This window comes from Polyodon spathula, chromosome 8 (genome assembly GCF_017654505.1).
Source record: "Polyodon spathula isolate WHYD16114869_AA chromosome 8, ASM1765450v1, whole genome shotgun sequence".
Classification (NCBI taxonomy): Eukaryota; Metazoa; Chordata; class Actinopteri; order Acipenseriformes; family Polyodontidae; genus Polyodon; species Polyodon spathula.
Window position 1 is genome coordinate 35,205,768 of NC_054541.1, and position 27,104 is coordinate 35,232,871.

A 27,104-nucleotide genomic window follows, 5' to 3' on the forward strand; every position below is an offset into this window, starting at 1 on the left:
AGGGGTGGCGCTCAATTGGCACCACCCGGGGGGAGGGAGGGCTATAGTTGGCCAGGGTGTCCTCAGCTCACCGCGCATCAGTGACCTCTGTGGTCTGGCCAGGCACCTGCGGGCTTGCCTGTAAGTTGCCCAGGGCTGTGTTGTCCTCCGATACTGTAGCTCTGAGGTGGCTGTATTGTTAGTCTGCAGTGTGTAAAGAAGCGGTCGGCTGACGGCACATGCTTCGGAAGACAGCGTGTGTTCATCTTTGCCGCTCCCCAGTCAGCGCAGGGGTGGTAGCGGTGAGCTGAGCCTAAAAAAATAACTGGACACAACTAAATTGGGGAGAAAATAATCAAAAAATAATAATTGGTGACGACAACAATTAAAAAAAAAAAAAATAGCCAGCATTTGTTTCTTCTGGGCTGCACAGCTTTACAGATTGGTGAACTCCTCACCTTTTCACAAACAAAAACAGCAATATCTTAAAACAGTTTGTACCCCCATGGAACTCACATACCAAAAACAACAGGTAAGTGCATTTTTTTCTGTTGTGGGCGAGACAACAAAATGCTTGGCACTGCATGGTTGCTTTTATCTTCCTGGTTATGTGCTCTCTGTGTGTCATAAGTGCAAGGCTGTAGCAGCCCAAACAGACAGGTGCCTGGAGTCTGCCCTTCCCATGAAAAGGAAACGGCTGAATGAGAATGGAAGGCATCACAGAGACGTCCTCCAGCATGCACAGTATCAGAATGTATGTGGGGGCATACAAATCCACTTGCTCACAGACATCAAGGCAATTCCCTACAGGGGGATTAAATATGTTACCTGGCCTGTTTATACATTAAAAAAAAAAAAAAAAAAAAAAATCCTCTATTTTTTGGTGTAGCAAATCAGCACACGTATCCTAAGGCAATATGTGACATTGGAACTCAACCGTATGTGCAGCATACACACTATAGTTACATGTCATCGTAACAAACTCATGACAAATGTATCAGCATCAGCACAGCTCACCACTCCTTTGCCAGGATCAATGCAGATCGGCCTACATTACAGGTATTCATGTGTGAATTTTTCCCAGCAATTTTTGCTGATGTTGACAGTATCCTTGTTAAAGATGTAGGGCCTTCAGGTATTAGCACACGTACAAATAAAGGTCGATCTTGATTTCTTTTTTTTCCCCATGAAATGTGTAGGGTCATACCCTGGATAAGATCAGTTTACACAGATACGATGATGAGAGGAGAATAATGCCTCTTTATTTATCTTCTTTTTTTTGAAGCCTGGACACATTCAACAAGTCATAAGGTAATATATTATTACAGTACCTACTGTGGGGGAATAAACCAAAGCAGCATCTATTGTAGTCTCGTTATAGCAAATGAAAGATTAAACAATAAAAAAACAAACAAATAAATGTTGTATTAAACATAATTAAGGAACAACTGAAAGAACCTTGATCAGTTTAGCAAACACATTGAAGCCTGCAATTCATTTTCTGATTTAATATTTCTATATTTAATACATTTTGGAAAACAAATCCAACTTAAAAAAAAAAAAAAAAAAAAAAAAACTACCACCGCTGAGACTCTAATTTCATTCCCTTGGCAGTCTCTAGTACAGGATATCCACAGACAAACCGCAATTACAGTTATTAAAGCTATAAAAAAAAAAAACTGAAGTATAAAGGTTGTCGTCTAAAGCTCTAATAAAGACAATTATATAATCATTTATAATCATGCATCGTTTACAGGCATTTCACTTCCTCCTGGAAATGGGAAGCTATTATGTCGTGCAGAAATAGTCGTCACCACATCTATGTACCAAGTGGCTTTCTCATTAGCATCACAGTGATCCAAATATTTCTGTTATGATAATACTCTGTCTGAAGGCTGTTTTTTGGCAGCTGCATTTGACCTCTTGAGCTTTTCCACCCCTCACAGGATAGCAGTGGTTCTACAACCTGCTCTTTACGGTTTTCAATGATAAAATAGTTTGAAAGAGGCTCTTAAAAATGTAGTGGAAGCAGTTAGAAGAGTCATGGATGTCATGTTTCATGTTTTGAGAGCCTGGCATGGTTTGTTTAGTACTGTTATTATTCAATATGCTAGGGCTGCAAAGGTGGGTACATTTTGACCTTCGAAGGTTCGGAACACATTACTGAAGGAAGGTTCGAACCTTCTATGGTACTCATTTGCATAATTTACTGGTGACGTCACCATAACTACTTGTTTATATTTTAATGAAAATCCTATTATTTTACTGGTAATTCATACAAATGGAATAGTTTTGGTCACCTGGGCATTTAACAAAAAGACATTTCTTTCAATACAGCTTACACTGTACAATGCTTTGCAGTTGAGATGATGAATGAAGAAATTAAAGGTTTGCTTCTGGATAACATGAGCTGGAGGGGGAAGGGCGGACGGTGCTCAGTTTTCAAAATTAAAATTATTAGTGTCGGCGTATATTTTGTATGTTTCAATCAAATTCTACCATAGCACTTCTCTTACACTGTCTTGTACACTAGGTATTCAGTACACAGTTTACTGAAGCACTACAACTGCTATAGTTACCCCCAGTGTTTTGCATACTATACCCTGCTCCATACACAGCAGCGGCACCATAGAGTTGCTACGTACAACAATTTGGTAGTGGATTTGAATAGAACATTTGTTTATGTAATATGCATTATACAAATGAAAAGATCATTTTTTGCATGTCAGTGACATTTAATGCAAGATTTATTGTATTCACACATTGTGAAACGAAAAAAATAAATAAATAAAAAACTACCTTCAAATTCCTGGCTAGTGAACGACCCTTTGAACACAGCCCTACAATATATCATTCTAATTTATTTATCTACATCAAGTAATCCTTTTCCCTGCAGTGTGAAAGGCTGTTTTCTTAGTTACAGTAAGTAGCAATATGTGAGGGCTCACAGGTGTCTTCAGACATTATTTTAGGCTCCTACCTGGCTGATTTAATATGTAATTAGGGCATGAATTAAACTGACAGGGATTAACCAAAATAATAATAATAATAATAAAATAATAATAATAAATAATAATAATAATAATAAATAATAATAATAATAATTTGTAGATCAATGAATAGCAAATGTATGTTTTCAGGGAATATTTTGAATATTACCATTTAACTGTTCCATAACTCCACCATTTTACTAAACAATCAAACATATATCCAAACAAGAGAATGTATAGTTACCCTGGAAAAATACCCAGGACAGAAGTGATCATTTAAAATATATAGGATACATTATAATCGCATTATAACAATAACAGAGTTATCTACAGTATTAGCAACACAAGCCAAATAGTGTAGCTCCTACATTGCTTCTGCTTTGGAACCAGTGTAGGTAAAACATCAACCAATATCAATACATGTTTATACAGGAAACCTGCAAAAATTTCATGCTACTGTACAACTGAAAAAAATCAATGTTTTGGTTAAAGCTAGAATCTAAAAACAAAAAAGATTCTCCCTATTCCTGTTGTTCCAGTGGGAAAGCACTCGCCTGGAAACAATAACAACCACCCTTCATGGGTAAATATTTTTTAAACAAATGTGTTTTTAACAAGCTGGAGGTTAAGATATGTTAACGGCCTGTACTTGAATATCACATTTATCCCATGAGAAAAGCTCACCAGCTCCCCCAGGCACAAGTTAAGCATGGAAATGTCTTTTACGCAGTAAGAATCTGACCTTAAAAGAGTTTTTGCTTGTTTGTTTGGTTAATAGAAATGTTGTAAAACTCTCTGAATGGGTTACATTAAAAACAGTTTCAATTAGAATAACACTTTAATACAGGCCAGTATTTTACTCTGGTCAATAAATGGAACCCAACAATAAAGGGATTTTTCCTTATCATGCAAAGCAAGTACCATGCACTCTGTTCCAATGTATATGCCTACACCTTTAAGAATCAACTGAAATAAACTGGTTACACCACAAAACGGAGCATTAAAATGAACATTTTAAACATTTAGACTCATGCAAAGGGTGTTTTTTTTTTTTTTTTTTTTTTTTATATATATATATATATATATATATATATATATATATATATATATATATATATATATATATATATTCTCTTATAGTGACCCAATTGAACATAAAGACTTTTCAATTATTAGTTTAAGAAAAGGCCCTGAAGCAGTCTTAAATTTCTTCACAAGTAGTCTTTGATCTCTAACTGAGTTTATCAAAATATCTTTTTTTTTTAAATCATTGTGGAAGTTCAGTTATTATGCAAACAACAGTACTGCATTGATTAGAGCTATTTTCTGTTCTGTTTGCAGTATCAAAATTAAGCCAATTTTGTGTAGAGAGTATTCGCTGCAGATCTACCATACACTATTTCAGGGTCAGGAAATCCCTTAATTTATGTTTATGAGCTAAATTTACAAGGCAGAGGGTCATTGCAAGTGCAGTCTCTTCCTGGGTAGTCTGGTTAGACATGCAAGCCAGAATACAATCACCACTGGACTTACAAGCCAGGTGTACAGCAACCTGAAGTTAAAGTAATATTTAAAGTTCTCACTGTCACAATACTGTAGATGGAAAAAACACAGCTATTAATAATTTAATAAACTGACACACTTACATGTTGAAATAATTGCATACTAAAATTATTTTCCCCATTAAAAAGTGCCACTGTAGGCAGTATTCAGAGCAAAACCTTAGTCACTTTAAATGTACTTCAAAATGTGTGACTTACAGTATCAAGTTGTTGCATTATCGGATTAATGTTGGACATGAAACACGTGATTTCGATTTTTGATCATTTGAGATTTGGCAATATATTATTTCTTTTTAACCAGTTTAAAAACTACTGGATTTTAGTAATAATGAATAAAACAACATGATGCATAAAACATTTATTTAAAACTAAAGCTAATCTTTAACACAGCTTTATTAAATATTATCCGAAATGTGAAGTGAACTGTAGTACTGTACTTCACAAGCGCTACATTATAAAAATAATACCCATGGTTCACCGTCACCCTCACTGACCTGTAAAGTAAAATGGCAAGTCCCGTTTAGAATTGTAAATGAAAAAGCTGTGATAACATCAGTTGCACCCGGCTCAACGCAAGATGGATTTATGGAAGCTGTGGGTAACCATAGCATGTTCACTTGCAATGACCTCCAGATACACAAAAGTATAAAATGTCTTCTGACATTTTCTTCTAAAGTGACCTAATAAAAGAAGTCACATCCACGTTATATCCACACATGCTTTACATGTATTTCTCTTGGGGAGGGGGTGGCAACACAACAATACCGAATTGGTGCAGTAAATACTGAAAACTTTTTCTGCTCTCTGCAGTACATCTAAGCTGGGATAGTAGCTGGATTTTTACTGTAGATCACAGAAGCCCTGTCAGAAATGCAGATGTATGCAAACAAATGTTCTTTTGCCAAACACAGTAATTATACTATATGATTTAAATAAAAGTATGATTTTGTTTTTGAAAATGTCTTTAAAGTACTGCAATACTCACAGTCATTTAAAGTTTTGATACAGCCAATCAATTTAAAAGTAAATCCAAATCAATCCTGTAATGCCTACATAAATACAGATATTTCTGCTAAGCTATTAATCCCTCTGTCACTTCAGAGAATGCGATGTAAACTGATCACCACCAGCTTCCAACAGCATTTTCAATCCTGCTCAACCCGATTTCACTTCAGCAAACTGTACTTAATTTCATTATATCTGACTAGGCAATGAAATTTCCTCTAACCGGACACTTCCCTGGTTGTTGATAGACTCTTACATTTGAGTTCTCTGCTTCTCCACATTTATCAGTGCATTTATCACAGCATTTCCACCAGCGTGGATTCTGTGAGGGAGAACCGCAGTCTCAATGCGTTATTTGTATTCAGCAGACCAACCTTCACATTCTTTAGTGCTCCTCTGATAATTTTCTATGTTTCTGATAAAACTCCTAACTAGTGCTCTGAAATGCAATAAATCTAACAAAGAAACAAAGTAGTTACCTTTCTGGCCTAATTAAACTCACTTTAAAAAGGGTCTTTGTCCCTTTCTGGACAAACTATTTTAAATTAATTAAGCTGTTAATGTAACCTTTTTGAAATCCAAGAACAGATTGTTTTTCCTTTCAGACAGTTAGGTTAGCCAAAACATACTCCCACTATTTCCAGACTTAGAAAGCATGAAGATAATTAAATCTATCCAGTCTAACCTACTAGCCACCTAAATCCATATAAAATGGTGCTCTGAGTTACAAAAGAAAAAAAAAAGTTCCCCTGTAAATTACTTTACCTTAAAATCCTATACAAAATGAAACTGATATGAGAAGGCCTACTGTACAACTCAACCTTTTCTGAACTAAGTTGAAAACAGCCAAAAATACTTATTTTGTGCTCAAATTTGATATAGAATAATGAGTTGTAAAAAGTTGACAAGTCACACAGCATAAAATAGTACTTGCTGTACCTGCAGAATCTCTAAGGATCACCTGCCACATAAACCCTGTTAAGAATCCCCAATTCTGAATACATATTTTATTTGTTTTGTTGTTTTTTTTACATCCTGTAGATGATTTTAAACCTTGAATTAATGTGCTGTAATATACCATACAAAAGCATCAAAAAATTAGATAGGGTATATGGTATTTAATATAGATTTTATTGTAACAGATACAATTTATGCAGGTGCACAGGATCAAAAGATTCTTACAAACATTTTCCCTTTAGGACAATGTTCTATTTTATTTTTATGTATGTAAATTGTAAAATTTGCTAACGAACAAAGCCACACTATAATCGTTTGGTAACATTTTTTAACTTGGGGGAGGGATGAACCTAGTTTCAATTTAACAGGGATGTGAATGCAACTTATTTACAGGGCACATTACGATGTCATAATCAAACATTTGTTTCATATGTATGGGAAAACTAATCTATGACTTTCAACTCAAACTACAACTGAAAAAAAAAGACATTTTCAATTAATTCTTAACAATAGTGCATATTAAACGAATGTTCATCTATAAAGAGTTCCAGAAAACTGCAGTAAAAAAAGGATGTGTCTTAAAATATTTTCATTTGATTAAGCCGGCAGAAATCTATTGAAACCATCACAAGTTTAATGTACCATGCCTACCTTCAAAATATACCACTTATTTTATTTTTTATGTATAAATTACAGTAAGGAATCTCTTTATAGTGGGTCCAATATCTACTCAAAGCTAATTTCACTACCTGCAAAAGCAAGCGGAAATGTACAAATTACATATACTTGCATGAAAAACTCTACTGGCTACTGGTTGTGACATCATGGGAAAGATGTCAATTAACAGCCTTGTAGCTGGTTTTTACCCTGTGCACCTATTCCTCTCAGGTTTGTTTCAAAGGAAAATCGTTCTTAACGGTCCACTGGTCAAACACAACACTAAAAACAACAAGCACTAAAAAGTTAATTGAATGTTTGCCAGCAGAGGTACAGCTCATTGTAAAGGATAATTAATTTCTTTGTTTTTTTAAGATTTTTTTTTAATAGACTGACCGACAAGAACCCAGCGGGCATTTAGGGTTACCCATGTGAGGCCGCTCACTTTAAAATGACACCGTTCTTTCTTCCCCTTTTGACTTGGGGATCAAAGCAAAATAAAAGTTTACTGTAACGACCCTTCGGTCTCTCTATAAGCAGTTTAATACTGAAATTTAGCCCTATTCTAAATTATGAATGAACACTACTGTATCACTTCTGTTAGGCTTTAATTTCACGTTGCCATCAAAAAAACATTGAGGAGTTAAGAGATGTAAGCATCATTAAAAAAACTTCAGTTAAGAATCATCAGTTTTATCGTCTTATCGGTTCAGAGTTTATCATTTAATCAAAAGCCTAAGTCTTAAACAGAAGCCTAATGTAAGTACTAAGTACAAATATGTCAATGCAGTCATCAATCAAACATAATCATGAAAGTTTAAAATATTTTAAAAACACACATTGCCAGGCAGCTTATTTAAAAAAAAAAAAAGAAAGAAAGAAAAAAAAAGGTTTTACAATCCTAATTACACACTTTAAAAAATAACGGACACTACAATGTTTTTTGTTTGTTTGTTTTTAAAGGTAATACTATAAATGAGAATTTCCAGTGTCTACTTAATAAGCAGGTATATGAGCCAGAGGGAATTTTAACCCAAGTTAACACATATAAATGAAATGAGACTTCTCCACTGGTGCAATGTTCTCCAAAAGCAAGAACATTTGATTAGAACATTCAAGTTATTCTCCTTTAATATTACAACTAAAATAAAATAAGGGGAAAGGCTTTCCTTAAATTAGGCTATTTTTAAATCAACTTATGAACATTAAATGAACAAATCTCCCACTTTAGTTGATTTAACATTATAAGCATGTTGCTTTGAATTAGTTTGGATATATTCTGATAGCTTTAAAAAAAAAAAAAAAAGTGTCCAAACATTTAAAATACTGCTCTTTTTGACCAGTTTTAGGTGCAATAGTGATACTACATTTAATTATATATGGTGCGCATGGGGGAGGGGGGGGGGGGGGGGGGGACACACGACTTAACTCAACATGATCAAGTCTGCCTCACACGAGGTAATTTCACGTTTCTTTATACACATTTGAACATGCATTTTCACGTAAGGATTTGTATCCTGTAATTTTGCTATTTCTTTCCCACAAACATCACATCAAGTGGCTACTGTTTTACATAGGCCAGAAAAAAACAGCTCAAACAAACCAAGTTAAAGGAAATAGGGTCATTAAGAAGGGAGGCCATTAAGTAAAATGTCAATGTTTACCAAAGCATTTCTGATTACAAAATTATAACCAACAATTCCAAGCTCAAAACTCATTTACATTCTCCAGAGTCATATAATGAAGAAAGTCAACTGCTGTTGCTGCATCCCCCCCCCCATTTACCCTGGCAGCTGACCATTCACAACAAGAGTAAGCCCCAACAGATGCCACACTTTCAAAGAGCAAGTACACTATTTAGATGATTTTTTTTTTTAAATGAGGGTCAGAAGCTGAAATTATTTGTTTAACCCTCTAAGCTTAAAGCCCTCTAGGGAGGCAATTCAACTGCAATTGTACATTCTTTCTAGTCCGACAGGGATAAACAAATACTTAAATTAGTTACTATATGGTACTCTCAATTTTTTACAAAAAAAAATTCCATTAAACAAAGTGTTCGTGGTAACTACCCACACCCAATCAACATGTGACAAATGACAACTGGTATAACTACAACATAAAAGGCAATGAAAGATGGTTTCAAATAACATTTTAGATGGAAAAAGATTACAGGACAGGTAGGTGTAATCATCTATCTCTTCAAATTAGTTCCTTGGAAGAATGCAAGCCTTATTTCACTCTGTAACCATGTTTTGCATCTTATACTGTGTTGGATGGAATAATTAAAAAATGTTGTATTTAATTTTTAAAAAATGGATCACAGATTTTTGTTTGGCTTGTCATCAATAAAAAATAAATAGCCCTGTGGAAGCCCTAATTTACTGCACAGTGCGCATTTGACTTAACCACTGGGACCAACCACAGAGCAAAAGCTCAGGACTTCTGCCAAGACACTTATACTGTACATGTTCTTCGATGGAAACAAGCCAGTCTTGTGCCAGCATCACAAAGCTAGACCCTGAGTAGGTCCTGCAGGGTGCTCAATTATTCTACAACCATCTATATATTTGGCCTGCTACCAATGGTTGTTAGGAAACAGAATGAATCAACCAGACAAACTTACTTGCCTAATAAAATGCTTCTATTTATTGAAATTTAGGGTTAGGTTTACTATGGAGGCTATGTGAGAAACTAAACAGGTTTCATGTTTTTTTAATTCTATTTAAACCCATTTAGCAGAAATGATAAAAAGTAAAACATTTTAAATTAAATACAAACATACTGCAACACCACTGTTTACTATCAATTTATTAAAATTTCAAAACAACCCACGTTGTGTCTATATTCAAATTCTGCAATTTCAAAATCAATTATTTAAAAAAAAAAATCTCAGGGTGTCAATCTTTGGTTTTAAATGTAGCTGTATGATTTTTAATATAATTAGAGATTTATGACCCCCCCTCCCCCCCCAAATTAAATATGCACCATGCTCTTAACAGATAAAGTACATGAAGCTTTACATTCGAATACACTTCCAGTTACCAAGAATCTGCAGAATTCGTAAACGTGGTCCTTAAACAGTCTGTCAGTAGTTACTTACTAACTACAATTATGTGGTTACTAGGGCAATGAAGCACTTTGTTCCAGTGATTGACAAGCTTTCTTTAAATGCACGTGACCATTAGATACTCATTGCATTATAAATAATGTACATAAGATTTCCTCATTTCTACCTAAATAATGTGAGTAAAAACATGGCAAGTTTATTTTGGTTATACTATGAGTTACCAGAGTGTACTAAAAAACATGTTGTAGGTTGAAAATTAAAATGAGTCAGAATTCAACGAACAACCTTAAAAGTGAGTCAATATTCAATGAATAATCCTGCTTTTTGATGTGGAAAATATGATTAGGCCTACGTGTAAGGCCAAAGTATAACCTACACTATGATAATTTACAAAGTCTGATTCCATGAAAAAGCATCAAATGTTTGGTATGATTTTTTATTGAACTAGCACAACTGAACATTTAAACTAGTGCAAGAGAGCCATCTAGGTTACTCCCTATGGTAATGCACATTAACTACAGCTCCTTCCTTGTCCATAGATACACAAATACATGTTTTTTTTTTTTTGGCACAATACTAAAATGTGCAGTTATTGTACAAATAAACACAACTGAAACAGTTGGATGCACTTGTAAACAATTCTGCCTTTCATTTTAAAATAGTCACATCATTATCTACAGCATTTTCAGTTATTTGATGTGGTTAAAATTGGTCTTGTTTAAGGATGCTAAAGCACATCTTTATCTATAACTATAAAACAATCATTTGATGTAAATTCTGAAATACAAAAAGAAAACATTAGTAAAATTCAATGACAAGTGTTTTGACTAAATGTCTTTCTCATAGTCTGTTTAAGATTGTGTAATTTCAAAGTCAATAAAGTGCAAAATGTTAAAATGTCCCTCACGAATGTCTGTATTTACTTCAAAAAGAAAAACAGAAGATAATTTGCAATGTGGCATCCAGTTATTTATAATGAAAAAAAAAAACAGTATCTACCACATGGGTTAATTCATTGAGCAAAGATCACAGACTTTTTGTGAAGGAAAAATCTCATTTAATTTTCAAAAGATTATTTTCTTTGGATATAAGAGATGAATGAACTGATGGCACCAGCTTACTACGGACCAGAATGAGGCAGAAATTGTTAAAGCGAACAGCATGGTCTTTACTATTGTATGCAAATCCGATCTTCAAACACCAGCAATCCCGTACCACTTACAGCAGGTAGCTGGATGAAATTTTAAAAGGCTTGCCTTTTTGAAAACAGCTTGACAACCAGAGTAAGCAGTGCTGCTTCCCTCCACCCTCTTCACGCACACACATAAAAAAAAAAAAAAAACAACAACATAGAATTACTGAAAACTCACACATGCAAAATCAATTTCACGGTTCTTAGTCTTGGTTTTATTAAATATTATTATTTTGTTTTTATTTAAAACAAATACTGCTTTAATTAAAAAAAAAACGAGTGCTTTGAAACTTTCAAATACAAGGACCATAATAATAATAATAATAATAATAATAATAATAATAATAATAATAATAATAGCAAGAACGGGTTTGTCGTCTTTGTCAGATTATAAACGGCTAAAGTAAATGCTCAAGAATAGAAACTGTATTTAAGTTCTGTCTCATTTGGACCACAGTATAAACAGCTGGGTTACCTTTAGTATCAATTTCACTTAACACCAACTATTCTTTATTTTGTATGTATTTCTTACTTGAAAAAATGTTTCAGGTTGTGGATGTCAGTAGGAACACACTGCTAGCGACCCCTATTTGAAAAATTCAGGCTCCACTTGAACCAGCAAGTTGAGAAATCTGCCCCAGTCACACATTCAGTTCTACTTAGCAGCACCCTGAGGTTTGGGTCACAGGATGCATGCAGCAAAAGACCCAACATGGTAGTTCAAATTCAGCTGACCTTTGTGCTACAGTAACCACCACACAGCAGGTAAAATGCTGTGGTCTTTCAGTGAGATGCTTTCATTTTTTTGTAATTTTAAAACGTGAGCAGTTTCATACTCACACGTGCAGGGCTGAGGTCAGAAATAAAATGGTTCCAAAAGAATCAGGTTTCCTAAGAGCAGGATATTTAGTCTGGCACGTCCTTAGAATTCCAGAAAACAGTGACAAAAAAACAATAGAAAATGAAATTCAACCACTAGACTAAAAACTAAAACAAAAACACACAACTGTACGCATTAAAAATGTGCCCAGGTCTACTGCGTTTAATTTTTTTTTATGATGCACATTTCTGCTTCAGTACTAAAGACAGTAATATGAGCTGGCATAAATGGCTGCTTGTCTCATGTGTTCAGTGAGAGAAAACATGTTCACTAAAAACTTCACTTTAGGAATAACAAAAAAGGGTGCTCCCGAGTGGCACATCCGGTAAAGGCATTCCGTGTGGAGTGTAGGATGCTCCCTATAGCCTGGACATCGCCAGTTCGAGTCCAGGCTATTCCATTGCCGACTGTGGACGGAAGTTCTCAGAGGGCGGCACACAATTGGCCGAGGACTTAGGCCGGCCAGGGTGTCCTCGGCTCAGCACACACCAGCGACCCCTGTGGTCTGGCCGGGCGCCTGCGGGCTTGCCTGTAAGCTGCCCAGAGTTGCATTGTCCTCCAACACTGCAGCTCTGAGCTGGCTGCATGGCAAGCCTGCAGTGTGTAAAGAAGCGGGCGGCTGACGGCACACTCTTTGGAGGACAGCGTGTGTTCGTCTTCGCCCCTCCCAAGTCAGCACAGGGGTGGTAGCGGTGAACCAGCCTGAAAGTAACTGCACATTCTAAATTGTGAGAAAATAATAAAAATAACTGGTGAACACTAAATAAATACAAAAAAAGGCATCAAGTTTTTTTTTTTTTCATGACTAAACTATTGGTCAATGTAACTGGTGTTTGACTTGATCTTGAAAGGCAAAACTATTGTTTAATTTTATATTTTTAAAGTTCTCCGAACAGCCTTCTTGGCAGTGTAAAAAAGACAAATGAGAAAACTTAGAAAGATCTCTGTTAACACATAGCCCGAACAAAATAAGAGCAAATAAACCTGACTGCATTGATTCCAATCCACTTCTCTTATCTATAAAGATAGAAGTTCAAATTATCTTGACCTTGTCCAACATAAATAAAACTACAAAATACAGATAGCTTCCTCATGAGGGAAATGCATGGAGATAAGGGGGACAGAGATAATACTGTATTAGTATATCAGTATCAATGTCAAAATGAAGATGAACATCTATCTGTAGAGAAAAAAGACTCCCCTACTCCTTCTCATTGTGAAAGGCATGCTTTCAAACAGTAATGACAATTATCTGAATAAAGGTGTCTCTTCAGTCAGTGAATACCTTTACAGGATAAAGGCTAAACGCGGGGGAAAATTTTCTTTTATGAAAATAAAAAAATAAAAAAAGTGAACATTAAATTACTGATTTGATGACATGAGCAGCTTTAAAATAAAATGTTACACGGCTTATGTGGCTTTTAAAAAAACAAAGCCTGTACTTTTTTTTCCTTGCTTAAAACGAAACATACTTTCTAACCATATTTGCTCATACAAGTGGAAAAATATCTACCCATTCTAATTATTCATGCGATCACAGGTTGTACTGCTATTTACACAATTACTAGCATTTTCCAGTTTAACTGCGTAAGCAACACAGTCGATGCTGTGTTACTTACGCAGTTAAAATGTATTTTAGAACACTAAGATATTCTTTTTGTTTTTGTTATGTGTTTGTGAATTATTATTTTTTTTTTAATATATCCCTATAATCTTCAATAGGGAAAAACAAACAGATTTGATAATTGTATTGGCTTCCTGACAGAGGTAGGAAAACATGATTGTTTATGTGCATAAGTGAATGGGAGATGTTAACAATTTAGAATTTTTCTTAGACGTTTAACCACTGTCAATGATATACATGCCAAACGCAGATGTCAGCTGCAGTGTTTATACAGAAGGATGTGTGCAGTGAAAGGGTACTTATTCAATATAGTCTTTTACATATGAACATACATGTTTTACACATGCAATATAATCCACATTAATATTGGTTGGTTCCAAACATTTCCAACATGTACAAAATGTAATGTGTTTAATCATGAAGCTTAAATGTTTCAGGAAAAAACTGAATCTAACATCCCCAATGTGACTCAAAATAATACAAAGAGGGATAGAGACAGGAAAAGCAGTCAGAAAGGGGGTGCTGTCCTGTCCTGCTTAAACTATAAAAGTTAATGTGTTAATCGGTATACGTGTGTAGTTAATATAAGGCCTAATGTTTATGCACATCAAATCAGTAATACAATAACACCGGGTAACACTTTTTTTTTTTTTTTTTTTTTTTTGGTTCCTGGGTAGTAAGTGTTATTTCCTAATTGCTTATGCCTCAAAAGTATAGAAAATGGCTATTATTCCCCACAAACTTTGCTTTTGTGACCAGGACAGTGATATTTTGAAATTTACCTATTTTCCAGAACATTCCAGATAGATTCAGTGCTGAGTAAACTTGGAGTAACTTCTAGAACTTTCTAGAACTTTCCAGTAATATAAATAGTAATATAAATACAGGGGCCTTAAGCCCACCAGTTCAGTTTAGTTCCAGCTGCCTAAGTGGATACATATCTGCATTTTTCTAAGATGGCATCAAGAGGCTGCAATGGTGGCATTCCTGATGGGTCTCCAAGGCGGTTTTACCAAGTTTCCCTGCTATCTTTGCCTTTGGGACAGCAGGGACACCAAGGCGCATTACCACAGGCGGGACTGGCCACAGCGGACCGAGTTCTCTGTGGGGAGGAACAACGTCAAGTGGGAGCCACTGGCGGACCACCGGAAGGTGCTGATGCCACCATTGCACATCAAATTGGGCCTTATGAAACAATTTGTCAGAGCTCTAGATAAGGAGTCAGCAGCCTTCAAGTACCTTCAAGACTTCTTCCCTAAGCTGTCTGAGGCAAAGGTCAAAGCCGGTGTCTTCGTCGGACCACAGATAAAGAAGATCCTGGAGTGCAATGAATTCCCCAAGAAGCTCACTAGTAAGGAGAAAGCGGCTTGGAACAGCTTTGTCGCAGTGGTTCGGGGCTTCCTGGGCAATCACAAGGCCAAAAACTATGTGGAGCTGGCTGAGACTCTGGTGAAGAACTATGGCACAATGGGCTGTAGGATGTCCCTCAAAGTCCATATCCTTGATGCTCATCTTGATAAATTCAAGGAGAACATGGGAGCGTACTCGGAGGAGAAGGCGATCGCTTCCACCAGGATATACTGGACTTTGAACGCCGCTACCAAGGACAGTATAACGAGAACATGATGGGAGACTACATCTGGGGGCTGATTCGTGAAAGTGATTTACAGTATAATCGTAAATCTCAAAAACTACTCACTTCTAAATCTTTTGTAGTCATTTTTGTATTACTTTAATATAAATACATGTTAATTTGGATTCATATGCTGTTTTTTTCTGACTTTATGTGAACAAAAAGACACAAATTCACCCGTTTTCTCATTGGAAATAGGTAAATTTAAAAATATCACTGTCCTGGTCACAAATGCAAAGTTTGGGGGGAATAATAGCCATTTTCTATACTTTTGAGGCATAAGTAATTAGGAAATAACACTTACTACCCAGGAACAAAAATTGTGTTACATAGTGTAATACAACACATGCTTCAAACTGCATTCCATTTGCTTGAAACAGCACCCTCTATGGAGCAGATTTGTGAACCTATTGCAAACCCATTTAGAAAAAATGTTTTGCTGTGCTTTCACCCCACTCTACAAAACACACAATTAAAAAAAATATAGTAATCTGCCACCTTAAATATAATACTTAATGTAGAGTTTATCTTGGGTAATGATCAGTGGTAATTCAAAATTGACTCACATCTCCATTCCCTTAGCGTAAATAATAACAAACAAAAGGACAACAGATAAACACTTCCAGCCTTGGGTAAAAACAAAAGCTTGCTATTCCAAGTTAAGTCGTGTATTACAAGGTAAATAGTAATTCCAGTTTTTTTAATGGATTTTAAACAGATGGGCAAGCAACTTGATGATTTAAATCATGTTTGAACGGTGAGAATTTTAAATAAACAGCACCACCTGCAGGAAATACTTGAAAAATGAAAGACAAAAAATAAAATCAAAATAAAACCCAGCCACACTAGTAGATTATTTAAAACTGGAATTCCTATTTTGTTAACTTTTCTTTTAAGTGAAGTCTGAATCTTAAGTGTGCACTGCATTAGCCAAACATGAGGATCCCAATCATGAACCTGTAACTGTGTCAAAATCGGATCCCATGCCTGGTGTGTCCTACTTAAGCAGATACCAGCAAGGTCCTTTAAAACACCTTAGGTTAAACCCCAGATTTAACAGTCCTGAAAAGAAACCTTTTTTCCACCATCAAAACATCCACTCTCACTTTCTCCAGGCCTGTTACCTTCCAAGGATGAATGGCATATATAGTTGACGCAACCATTTTTCTTTGCAGATTTTCAATGTGGAATTAACCTTTTTCATTGTGTTGTTCAAGGTAACTTCAGACTCACAAAACAAACCAACTACATACAGAAAACAGGTACTGTGGTTCTTGTACATATGTATATTCTCATGATAACAACACATTATAGGGATGTGTAGAACTTTTGGTATGACTGGTGTCCACTGTTTAATTCATTTTGATATAATGCTAAAGAAATAGAGGATATTTAATGCTTTTTCAGGACATATCTTAATACCACAGATGCTTACATCGCAGTAAAAACATACTATATATACATATTTTATGCTGTTTTAAACCAATGCCATTGCACAAGTTAGTTTGTGAAGAACGATATAAAAATAAATATTTTGTATGGTAATTATGACATCATCACACTGAAATCAGTCATTATCAGTCAGAACTGATTACTACTGGTAGCCTACTGATGTTTTTAATTATTATTATCTGTAATTGTATAGGCTTACTAGTCACTAAAATACATTAAAACAAATATACTGGTTACTTTATCTAGTTATTTATCATATTCTATCGTAATGCTGTATGTCATAGTTTTTCATCATACTGGTATCTTGTTTAGTCCACGAATGTTCACATTTTTCTATAAATAAGATTTTGGTAAAAATACTGTAGAACCCTGAACTGATTTAGAGGTATTGTACAGTAATCGATTACTTTTTACAAGGCAATATTACAGAGTAGGAAGTATAGAGCTCTGGGTGTAGAGAAGTGCATTCTTCAGACCCGGTGTTTGAGGTATGACACAGGCCCGGTTTTTGGGATGGAACCACATAACAGTCTCGTGTTTTGATTGGTCCATGTCTGTCACGTAAATATTTTGTCACACGAGTGGAAAAGCTCGCAGGCATTTTTAACATTGCGATCAGAGAAAGAGAGCGAGAGATCTGCTTTCCACAACCTTTCAATTAAAATATAACATAGTATTTTGCTGTATTAATATAACAAACTATGGGTTATTACTTTATATGAATTATCATGTTATGCATGAATGTAAGAATTGTTTTTCTGTAGTGGTGTACTTTTTTTTTCTTTCAAATAGCATATATCTATAATCATTTGCGCAATGTATTTTAATATCAAATACATACACTATTGCAGTTTTGTTACAGGATACATTAGTTTATCTCTAATTTAATCACAGTTTTAAATATAGACTGCCCCTTGTTTTCATTTACTTTCAAATTCTGGGCTGCTTTGCTTTTGATAATGTCCCAAATTCTGGGCAGATTTGGTTTTTAGATAATTTTCAAATTCAGCCCAGTTTTTGGGACTCAGCTGACAGACAAGTTTCTAAGTGATGCATGCACAGTTTACCATAAACTGGATCGTGAATTAATTTAAGAGTAACCCTTAGTACATGAATCAAAGTTAATGTATTTTTTACTCGCCCCAGAAAACTTTTTGTTTTTTCATGAAAAAACTGAATTAAAATGTAATTGTTAAAAAACATATTTCTAATTACAATGAAGAAACTACATTGCACTGAAACATGCAAATTAATTAAAGCAGTCGTTTTCCGTTATTAAAGGCTAATAATAAACCACATTTGAGAAGAAACATGATATTCCAAAAAAAGGTCATCTCATTTGTTTATGTAATGTCCATCAACATATTGTAGCATTTCGAGTTCTTTTTGGGACAGAAATGAAATTGCAACCATGAATAGATAAAGGCTGTTTATTTTGACAATAATTAAATAATAACAAAATAAAATCAAAGTGAGAAAAGGGGACTGGGAGTCAAAAGTGAAAATAAATGATTGCAGTAGTTTTTCTTTTACCCTACCCTTCCCAGTCTTTTCCCTGCACCCCCTTATATGCCCTCACCTTCCGCCCCCTCTTTTGCGCCAAACCTGTACCCCACCCCCACACACATCAACATGTAACCCCCTCAAGCAAGCACCCACCATGCAACCCATGCACACTCACACTACCAGGCAACCCCTGCATGCATACACCCACCATGCAACCCCTACATGCAACCCTTGCACGTATACACACCCACCATGCAATCCCTGCACGCAAACACCAATATAAGCAACCCCTGCAGGCACTCACCTAGCTATACATATCTTGAACAAAACTGATCACTTTACACTCACTGTAAAGAATATGTAGTCACTACAGTACACAGCGCTTGTTTCATAAAATACATACATTCTGCCTAGAGAAGCACATAACAAATGCAGAATTAGCAAGAAACAATATGGAGATTCATTAGGTGTTTTAATTAAAAAGGGTGCAATATAAATCTGGTGATATGGAGCAATGAATCTGCTAGCAGGGGTCTCCAATCCTGGTCGTAGAGGACCGGTGTCCCTCCTGGTTTTTATTCCAACTGTACACTAAATTACTTAAGTAACAAACACGTGCACTAGGCTGAAAATTGCTACAGAGCACTTGTAGCAAATGCGGATAATGAATCCAGAAGCACCTGTCCTTTGGTGGCACAAATCACACTATCGCCTTATGCTTAAAGCCATCACTTTTAGTGCATATTTCTGGAACAGAAGCCATTCAAATGGTTCTCGACTCAGGGGACCAGCCTGAATGTAACATGCCCAGTTTTGTAGAAATTCTTTGCAACAAAAATTTCAGGATGTTCAGCCCCATTCATGTCTATGGCAGTGTTAAAAAACACATTTTCAGTCATATCTCTCGACCCAGAGCACCTACAACCACTGTTTGGAGGGTTCTAGACTCAGGGGACCAGCCTGAATGTAAAATGCCATGAAATTGTAGCAATTCTTTGCGAAAAATATTTTCATTCATGTCTATGGCAGGGTTGAAAAACACATTTTCATGCATATCTCTCGAACCCGAGCACATAGAACCACCACTGAAAGTGATATAGACTCAGGGGAGTGCCCCAAACCACCTCCTAAAGCGGCGCAGTGGTTCACCCAAAAACTTGAGTTGTAACAAAAAAATTTACTTCGCCGAGCCATCCTGGCACCTAGAACCGTGAAAATGGTCACTCCTTGTGCGGGGCCCCATGGGTCCCCGCCAAAAAAAATATCAAGTTCCTAACCTCCACAGAACCTGATACACGCCCGTAAAAAATGTCCATAAACAACCCTTCTCGGGGGTCACATCTCAATTACCCTGGGGCCTAGAACCCGGGTTGAACTTCCTAGGGTCATGTCTGGGGCCCCTCTTTCACAGGGAGCCATCCGTTTTCAAATGCTACATTTTCAACAATTTTTCACATTTTCAGCATGATGGTGTGTCAAGGTTGGATTTCCAATAACTTTTGAGCTCCAGGTTGGCAAAAAAAGTCTAAATTCCGAGATATAATAAAACACCTTTGGAGCAACGCCCGCCACCTAGAGGCGGGGTGGTGTACGAACCCGTGGCCAGTGATTTTCTTTAGCTGAGAGTCATGTGCACATATAGAGAGTGCTCACTAGTTCCTTGCCCCAGGGGTCACGGAGATATGAGGTACGATAAGAGGCCACTCCCTCCCTATGGCAAATCCCATTATAAAAACACTATCGGGGTAAGGCTCGGCAAATGGCGGTTGTGGGTCGTATGAACTCGAAGGAACCCAATTTCTTTAGTTAAGACTGCTGTGCCTCTAAAGAGAGTACTACCGAGTTCGTTGGCCTAGGATTTGTGGACTGATGGGTTATGACAGGAAGACGACACCCCAACTACCCCAACTACTTGGTAAGTGGTCGATATTAGCAGTTAGTAAAATATATTTTATTTTATATATATATATATATATATATATATTATATATATTATATATATATATATATATATATATATATGTATATATAAATTTTTCGATTGTTTTTATAGGGGACATGGCTTACATATTTATTTTTTTATATTCCACTAGTTAACAAATTATATCATTGGAAACAGCGACTTCAGACCTTTCTATTAATATATTGGGTTTTAAATTCTGATTTAAGGTTACCAAACAACAAGCAATAAAAGACACCATGTTCATCTGCATGTCCAAATATGGGAATTCTGATTAGGCGGCATATGGTTAATGGACGTCGGATGTAGTAGCCACTAGAGGGTGCTAAAGATGCGGTGTTGAAATAATAGTAACAGTTAGTTTAATAGTAACACAGTTAGGTTTAGGGGCAGAGATTACCTTAGTGGTAGACATTAAGTTTAGGGGAAGAGGGTAGATTTAGGGGTTAGGAGGCTAGTAGGTACCTACTGGCCCATTCATATTGGATGTTTTGCTTGTTAAAGTCCCATTCAATCGACTGATTCTAATCAGATCGGCTGGATATCCAACAACTTGCAACTCTTTTTGTGCTCCGATTGGATTCCAGCTGAGACAGGCTCCAACCCTATTCACCTCTCTCTAGGAGAGACATCTCAGAATAGTACCCTGTTCCTTTAAATGTAATCCAGCCCTTCTCTCTTTAAAGAGCTGAGGAAATGAAAAAGTCTCTTTTCTTTCTTCCTTCCTTTGGCACTTAGGAGTTCCTGAACGTTTATTGCCAGCTGGTTGAAACTATTATTTCCTCCCGGGCACTGCATAGCATGCAACATGCCTAATTAGAACTACAAAAAAGCACTTTAAATAAAAATATGTTACATGAATTTTATAATTATACAATTAATACTGTATTAAGAGTATAAGTATATATTAAGATTTTCATATTTCTGCTTGAGTGATTTGAGTCACTCTAACAAATACAGTAATGGCATGTCCTTTGTTAAACTTATATATTATTTGTTGTGGTGGGCAACGACATGAAAATTGTATATCGATAGATAATATCGAAGTCTTCCAAAACACAGAAATAGAATAACACAATTGCAACATCATATATATATATATATAGTAACCCGGCAGGGAGGGGGTTAATATCTTCCCTGCCAAAAACATGTGTAAATGCACATTTGTGTGTTCAATTGTTTTATTTTTAATTATCCCCTGCACCTGGCTATCATTGTAAATTAGAGCCAGGTGCAGGGTATTTAAAGAAAGCAGCCTTGTACTCAGGGCTGCTGCTGTGTGGAGGGCCTGGTTGATGGTGCTTTCAACCTTTAGAAAAAAAAAAAAGAAAGGTACTGTGTAAAAACCTTTGTTTTGTTATCTTGTGTAACAGGTAAACAGCTTAGCTGTCCTGTTGTATAGTTTAGGTTCCTGTTCATGTGTAGTTAGTGCTCGTAAGAGCTAGGTGTTTATTTTGTGTTTGTTTGTTTTGGTGTTTATTAAAAATAGCGCGTAAGCACTGAAACTTCCATTTCCTTGTCCTGGATCCTGTTTTAAAGGGGCAACAAACCTGTGTGAGTTGCAATTGTTACATATATTATATATAGAGAAAGAGATATATGTTAATTTATTTACATATGAAAAGCAATAACCTACTTTAACTTAGTGGTGCTTTGCTTCACATTATCCGTGGATAAAAACAAGGTCTTGTTTTACTATTCCACCATCAGCCACGTCAAAGCCAAATTATTTCTAGACTTCGGGGTTGTTCATTTTCTAGCCAATCCATATTAATTGAATCTTCAACTGCTCTAATATATAAATGCTTAAGTACTGTGTAATGCCGAATTTTGCATTATTTTGAGATGTGTTTTTATGTTTTAAATGTACATCTGATTTTTACTGAAAATTCACATTTTAAAAATACAATAATAGCGTAAGTAATCACACTGACAAAATCCATTGAACCGCTGACGCATGCGCGTATCTCAAAATAATGCCAATAGTGCTTAACGCAGCATGCAAATAGTTTGGTAACTAAACGATATGGAAATTATCAATATTGATATTGTATCAAAATATCTATAGGTGCCCATCACTAATTTATCTGGCACCCATAAAAGAATACCAACATTTAACGCTGCCTAAATTTTAAAGTCTATGCTACTGTCAAGCTTTTATAATAGAAAGCATTATATAGAAAAATGAGGACAATATAAATATACAGTAAACTCTATAGGGAATTACATTAAAAAACATTTTAGTCCTGGTTTGCTGCTTAATTGGTACATCAAATGTTTTAACAGTATTTTAAGTTAGTTTAGTCATGAAATAATTGATTCAAATATCCTATATATAGCTTGCAAAATTGCATTACAGTATGTTCTAAATTTTGTACCGGCTTCAAACCCCCTCACCCTTTACAGTACCTTTTAAAGATGTACTCTATTTTAGAGAATTCTGATATCATAGGTGCAGGGTGGTTGTGTGTGTGTTGTACAAATCTAACCTTCACGAGTTCTACCTGCCTTCCTCAAGCAACCTGCCTTCCATAAATGTAGTTTCCAACTTCCCCTAAGCCAGTATACAGACAGGTATTTCAGGGATTTAACTTTTGGCCAAAATTCTACCAGAAACACACACACATGCATTGCACTAACATTTTCTGGTACAGGGAAACTATTACAGACTATAGAAAGAAAAAAGTCTGGTTAAAATGTTTTTTTTAGCAGATTTGTCCCAGATTTTAAAGTAAAACTATTTTAGATATCATTGCTTATGTTTTAGTTAAGTTAGCTTTATTCAATGTTCTTCTAAACACCCAACAGATGCAAAAGTTTACACTAATTAGAAATCATTAACATTCACAATTGAATTCTCTAATGACACCAACATTTGAACAAAAGACATGTATTAACTTGTTTCAGTTTTAACTTGGTGAAACATTGGCTCAAAACTACCATGATTCATTAGCCTAGGTGATGCATGGTTACAGTCAGTAAGAGACTTTAGAACACATTATAGTACAGCAATGGAACAGCTCTGCTAATGCTATGTAAAGCATACCATATTTCCAGTCACCACAAATAGGCTTAAGTATCACACATGTATTTTGGACTTCAGCATTATTTCTGTCAGCAAGGAAGATTCCAAACCTTGTGCTTAACGAAACTACAATGTAAACATGTATCGATGCGGTGCGCCTATACCAAAACCTTCTGTATTTTAAAATAAAGAAAAAGCTAGATTGTAAAAGGAGTGTTGTCATTTTCTTCTCATTGCCTAGACAATGAGAAGAGAATTTTTTCTAGACAAGTTACTTTTAGTAGTAGGCTTTCTAAGCACTAATATATTGCCTGTCACTACACAAGCAATCAAGACTATGTTTTCACAATCTTTATATTTAATTTTGAGGTAAATAAGGATGTTACATCCTTAAACTTTTAAAATTAGACAAATTTGAATACAAAAAAAATTGAAACTTTAACCTGACATCACATAATGGCAACTTTCAAAGGGCAGAGAAAGCCACACTGATTTTAAAGAAATTGTTTTCAGAATAATGATAGTTTTATTTTTTTCTTTTGGTAAAGTTTTAGAATTTTTGAATATGTATATCTATACTTACTATATTTCCCCTTAGAACCCCAAATTAAACCAAGAATCCCCTGTGGCACACTGTAACAAGAGCTTTTTGCCCTGATAATCAGTTGTTTCAGATTATCAAGGTGTCATTTAATATACTTAATTACAGTGGGCTGCAAAAAGGTAACAGTATTATAAATGTGTTTGGAGAAGTCTATTCTATAAGTAGCAGCCAACATACAAGCAAACACATATGGTGTCAAAAGAGTAGTAAAATGAAAAGGAAACAATAATCCCACCTTCTTGTGAGGATACGATTGGTGGCATATAATCAGGAATGTACTCCTTCCTCTCCTCAGCATCCTGGGTACCTGGCTGGGGAAACTGCAAGACGTTGTTCTTGCTGACAGGGAACAATGGGATCTGATGTGCAAAGCCAACTGGTTCAAGATTGTGGACATAATCTTCAAGTTCATTTAGGTTCACTCCCATCAGTTTGAATGCTGGTCCCACATCATCTAACATGGGGTCCGTTCGGCCATCTGGAGAAGAGAAAAAAAAAAATCTAGTTTTATTTAAGTTTTTTATTGATTTTTGTGGAAAACTCCCTACATCGACATTCTCTGAACAACAGCAATCCCCTGGCTTTCATGAAATTTAAATTCTCTATACAGGAAAATAAAAGGTTTACTGTCTGCCAAACTCCAAATGTTACTTATGTAAAACAAGAATGTAATTTTGCCATTCTTAAGACTCAGACTCCAGTCAGTGACTTTATCATATGCTCCCTGTATTACAGATTTAGCTGGGATTGTTGCAGAAATTACCAATTTTTCAAAGTTTTTTTTTTTTTTTTTTAATTTATATTCTATAATATGACATGTGTTAACACAATCTCCATATTCAATGCAATGTATTTGATTATATCAATATACATTGTTTAATTTGACTTTTTTTTTTTTTTTAATTAATGAATAATGTGTGCCATCATACAGACACACTATTTCTGAAGTAAAAAACTAGCCAAAGAAAAACTTATTAAAAAAAAAAAGACAGGAGCTTATTATTGTGGCTATCTTGCGAGGTCCATTGTTGTTTGGACATGAACACACCCCTTTATAGACTAATGACGAGGACAACATAAACAACACACACATACAACCATTCACTACTAGCACCAAACACCGATGGACAGCATCAACTTGTACGGCTTCAGCAGCTACCTTTTTCTGAAATTAAATTCCAGTCAGTGTAAATAAAGAAACTTTCTGGGGTTCAGCAAATACACACACCAGTAGCAAAGTGAGTTAGAGTATAATATTATATATATATATATATATATATATATATTATATATATATATATATATATACACACACACACACACACACACACACACACACTTGGGAATTATTGTTGTACGTTATAATATTGTCATTCTGCAGTGATTAAGTTTCCATGCATCTTCTATCTAAAGCCTAGGCCTCATATTGGAGCCAAGTGCCCACAGATGATAACGTGATGTTCCACCAGAGTAAATAAAGAGGTAATGTACTCACAGAGCTCGGAGTATCGATGGCAGCCCCTGGCCAGCTGATGGATATACCTGTGTAGGACATCGGTCAGAAGATCGCAGGCGGTGAGCTGGACCGAATCCCAGCCGAGAGCTTGGCAGATTTGCGCCACCGACACCCGCAGCAGCGACCGGGAGTAGCTCTCACACATCCCGCTGGTTCTATTCAGGGGCTTTCTCCAGTTAGTTCCAGGTTCCAATTCTACTCCTCGTCCTCATGATGCATTAAATCCAATCGTATTGGAGAAATAACCGGTTAATAATGTTACTGTTGATATTTAAAAGAATAAACATGTTAGAGCTAATGCGAAAGTCGCCATCTTGATTTTCTTCATAAATAGTTCAGATCAATCCATCGCCGAGAAGGTCAATTTTGGGGGGCGGGGGTGCACATGCGCACATGCGCACTGAAGGTCAAACTCGACGATGCTTCAATCAACTTTTCACTCTGACTATGTGGGGGTTCCGTGAGTAAGGGAAGAATTTGCCTTATTATTTTGATGTTTGGAAACTGTACTTCACATCAGTTCACGATAACGGTGGTCTTTGTTTTAAATAAGGTTCTGTAGTTATTTTCTTTCTTCAATTTGTTTTCATCTTTAGATGCATGATTTGTATGCTGCCAGTGAGTATTGTGGTGTTGCCTTACGTATGTTTGCATGTATGCCTGTGTAGTGAATTGAAAATGCACAGCGCGCTGTGTATGAAGCAGCGTTGAAATGTTTGTTTGCACGATAAGAGGGCACTTCATTCAGTAGTTTCTAAGTTGAATCACAAGAAAGGCGCCTCTCCTTTGTTTGGCGGATATAAGAAGAACATAAGACGAGGAGGCCATTCGGTCCATCTTGCTCGTTTGGCCGTTAGTAGCTTATTGATCCCAGAATCTCATCAAGCAGCTTCTTGAAGGATCCCTGGATGTCGGCTTCAACAACATTACTGTGGGATTGATTCCATGGACTTCCCAGTGGCCCATATATTAGAAAGTTAAGTAACTACTTTCTGCCATATATTTAGTCAATATTAAATGGACGCATGAATCGTAGCATTGGCGGCAACATGAATGTTGTGAGAGTTCAGCTGATGTCAATTGCAGTACTAAACGGAATGGGCAAAGGCACGTTTTAGAACGACAGTATGATCAGATTCCGTCTTTGCAATGAGTAATACGAGTATCTAACTGATGTACTCCTCTGTTTATACCGTATGCACTTAACAAGCAGTGTTTTGTAGGGTTAGGGTTTACCCAAATACAATAAAAAAAATAAGTGTTTCCTTGTGAAAAAGATAACCGGATGTGTTAACATTCCAAGGATGGCAGCCCTCCTATCAACCAATATTATTATTTTCACATTGAGATTGAGCCACATAATATGCCAACAACAATGAATACCATTTTTTTTTTTTTTTTTTTTGTGAAATAGAAAATTGTTATTTTACTTACTTTTTTTTTAAACTAAACATTTTCTGTTTTTACAGGTCTCAATCTGGGAGATTCGGAGGTA

At 35.8% G+C, this 27,104-nt stretch overlaps 1 protein-coding gene across 1 annotated transcript in view; it reads right to left on the reverse strand.

Moving 5' to 3' along the window:
- The window catches only part of LOC121319854 (transcription initiation factor TFIID subunit 3-like), a 69,516-nt gene extending 43,587 nt beyond the window's left edge, over positions 1 to 25,929 (reverse strand). Inside the window, exons 1-2 of the mRNA XM_041257744.1 lie at positions 25,589 to 25,929; positions 24,329 to 24,571 (exon numbers count right to left, since the gene is read on the reverse strand). Of these exons, the coding sequence (XP_041113678.1) occupies positions 24,329 to 24,571; positions 25,589 to 25,754 (409 nt within the window). The 5' untranslated portion in view covers positions 25,755 to 25,929. The remainder of the gene's footprint in view (positions 1 to 24,328; positions 24,572 to 25,588) is intronic.
- Positions 25,930 to 27,104: the final 1,175 nt, after the last annotated feature.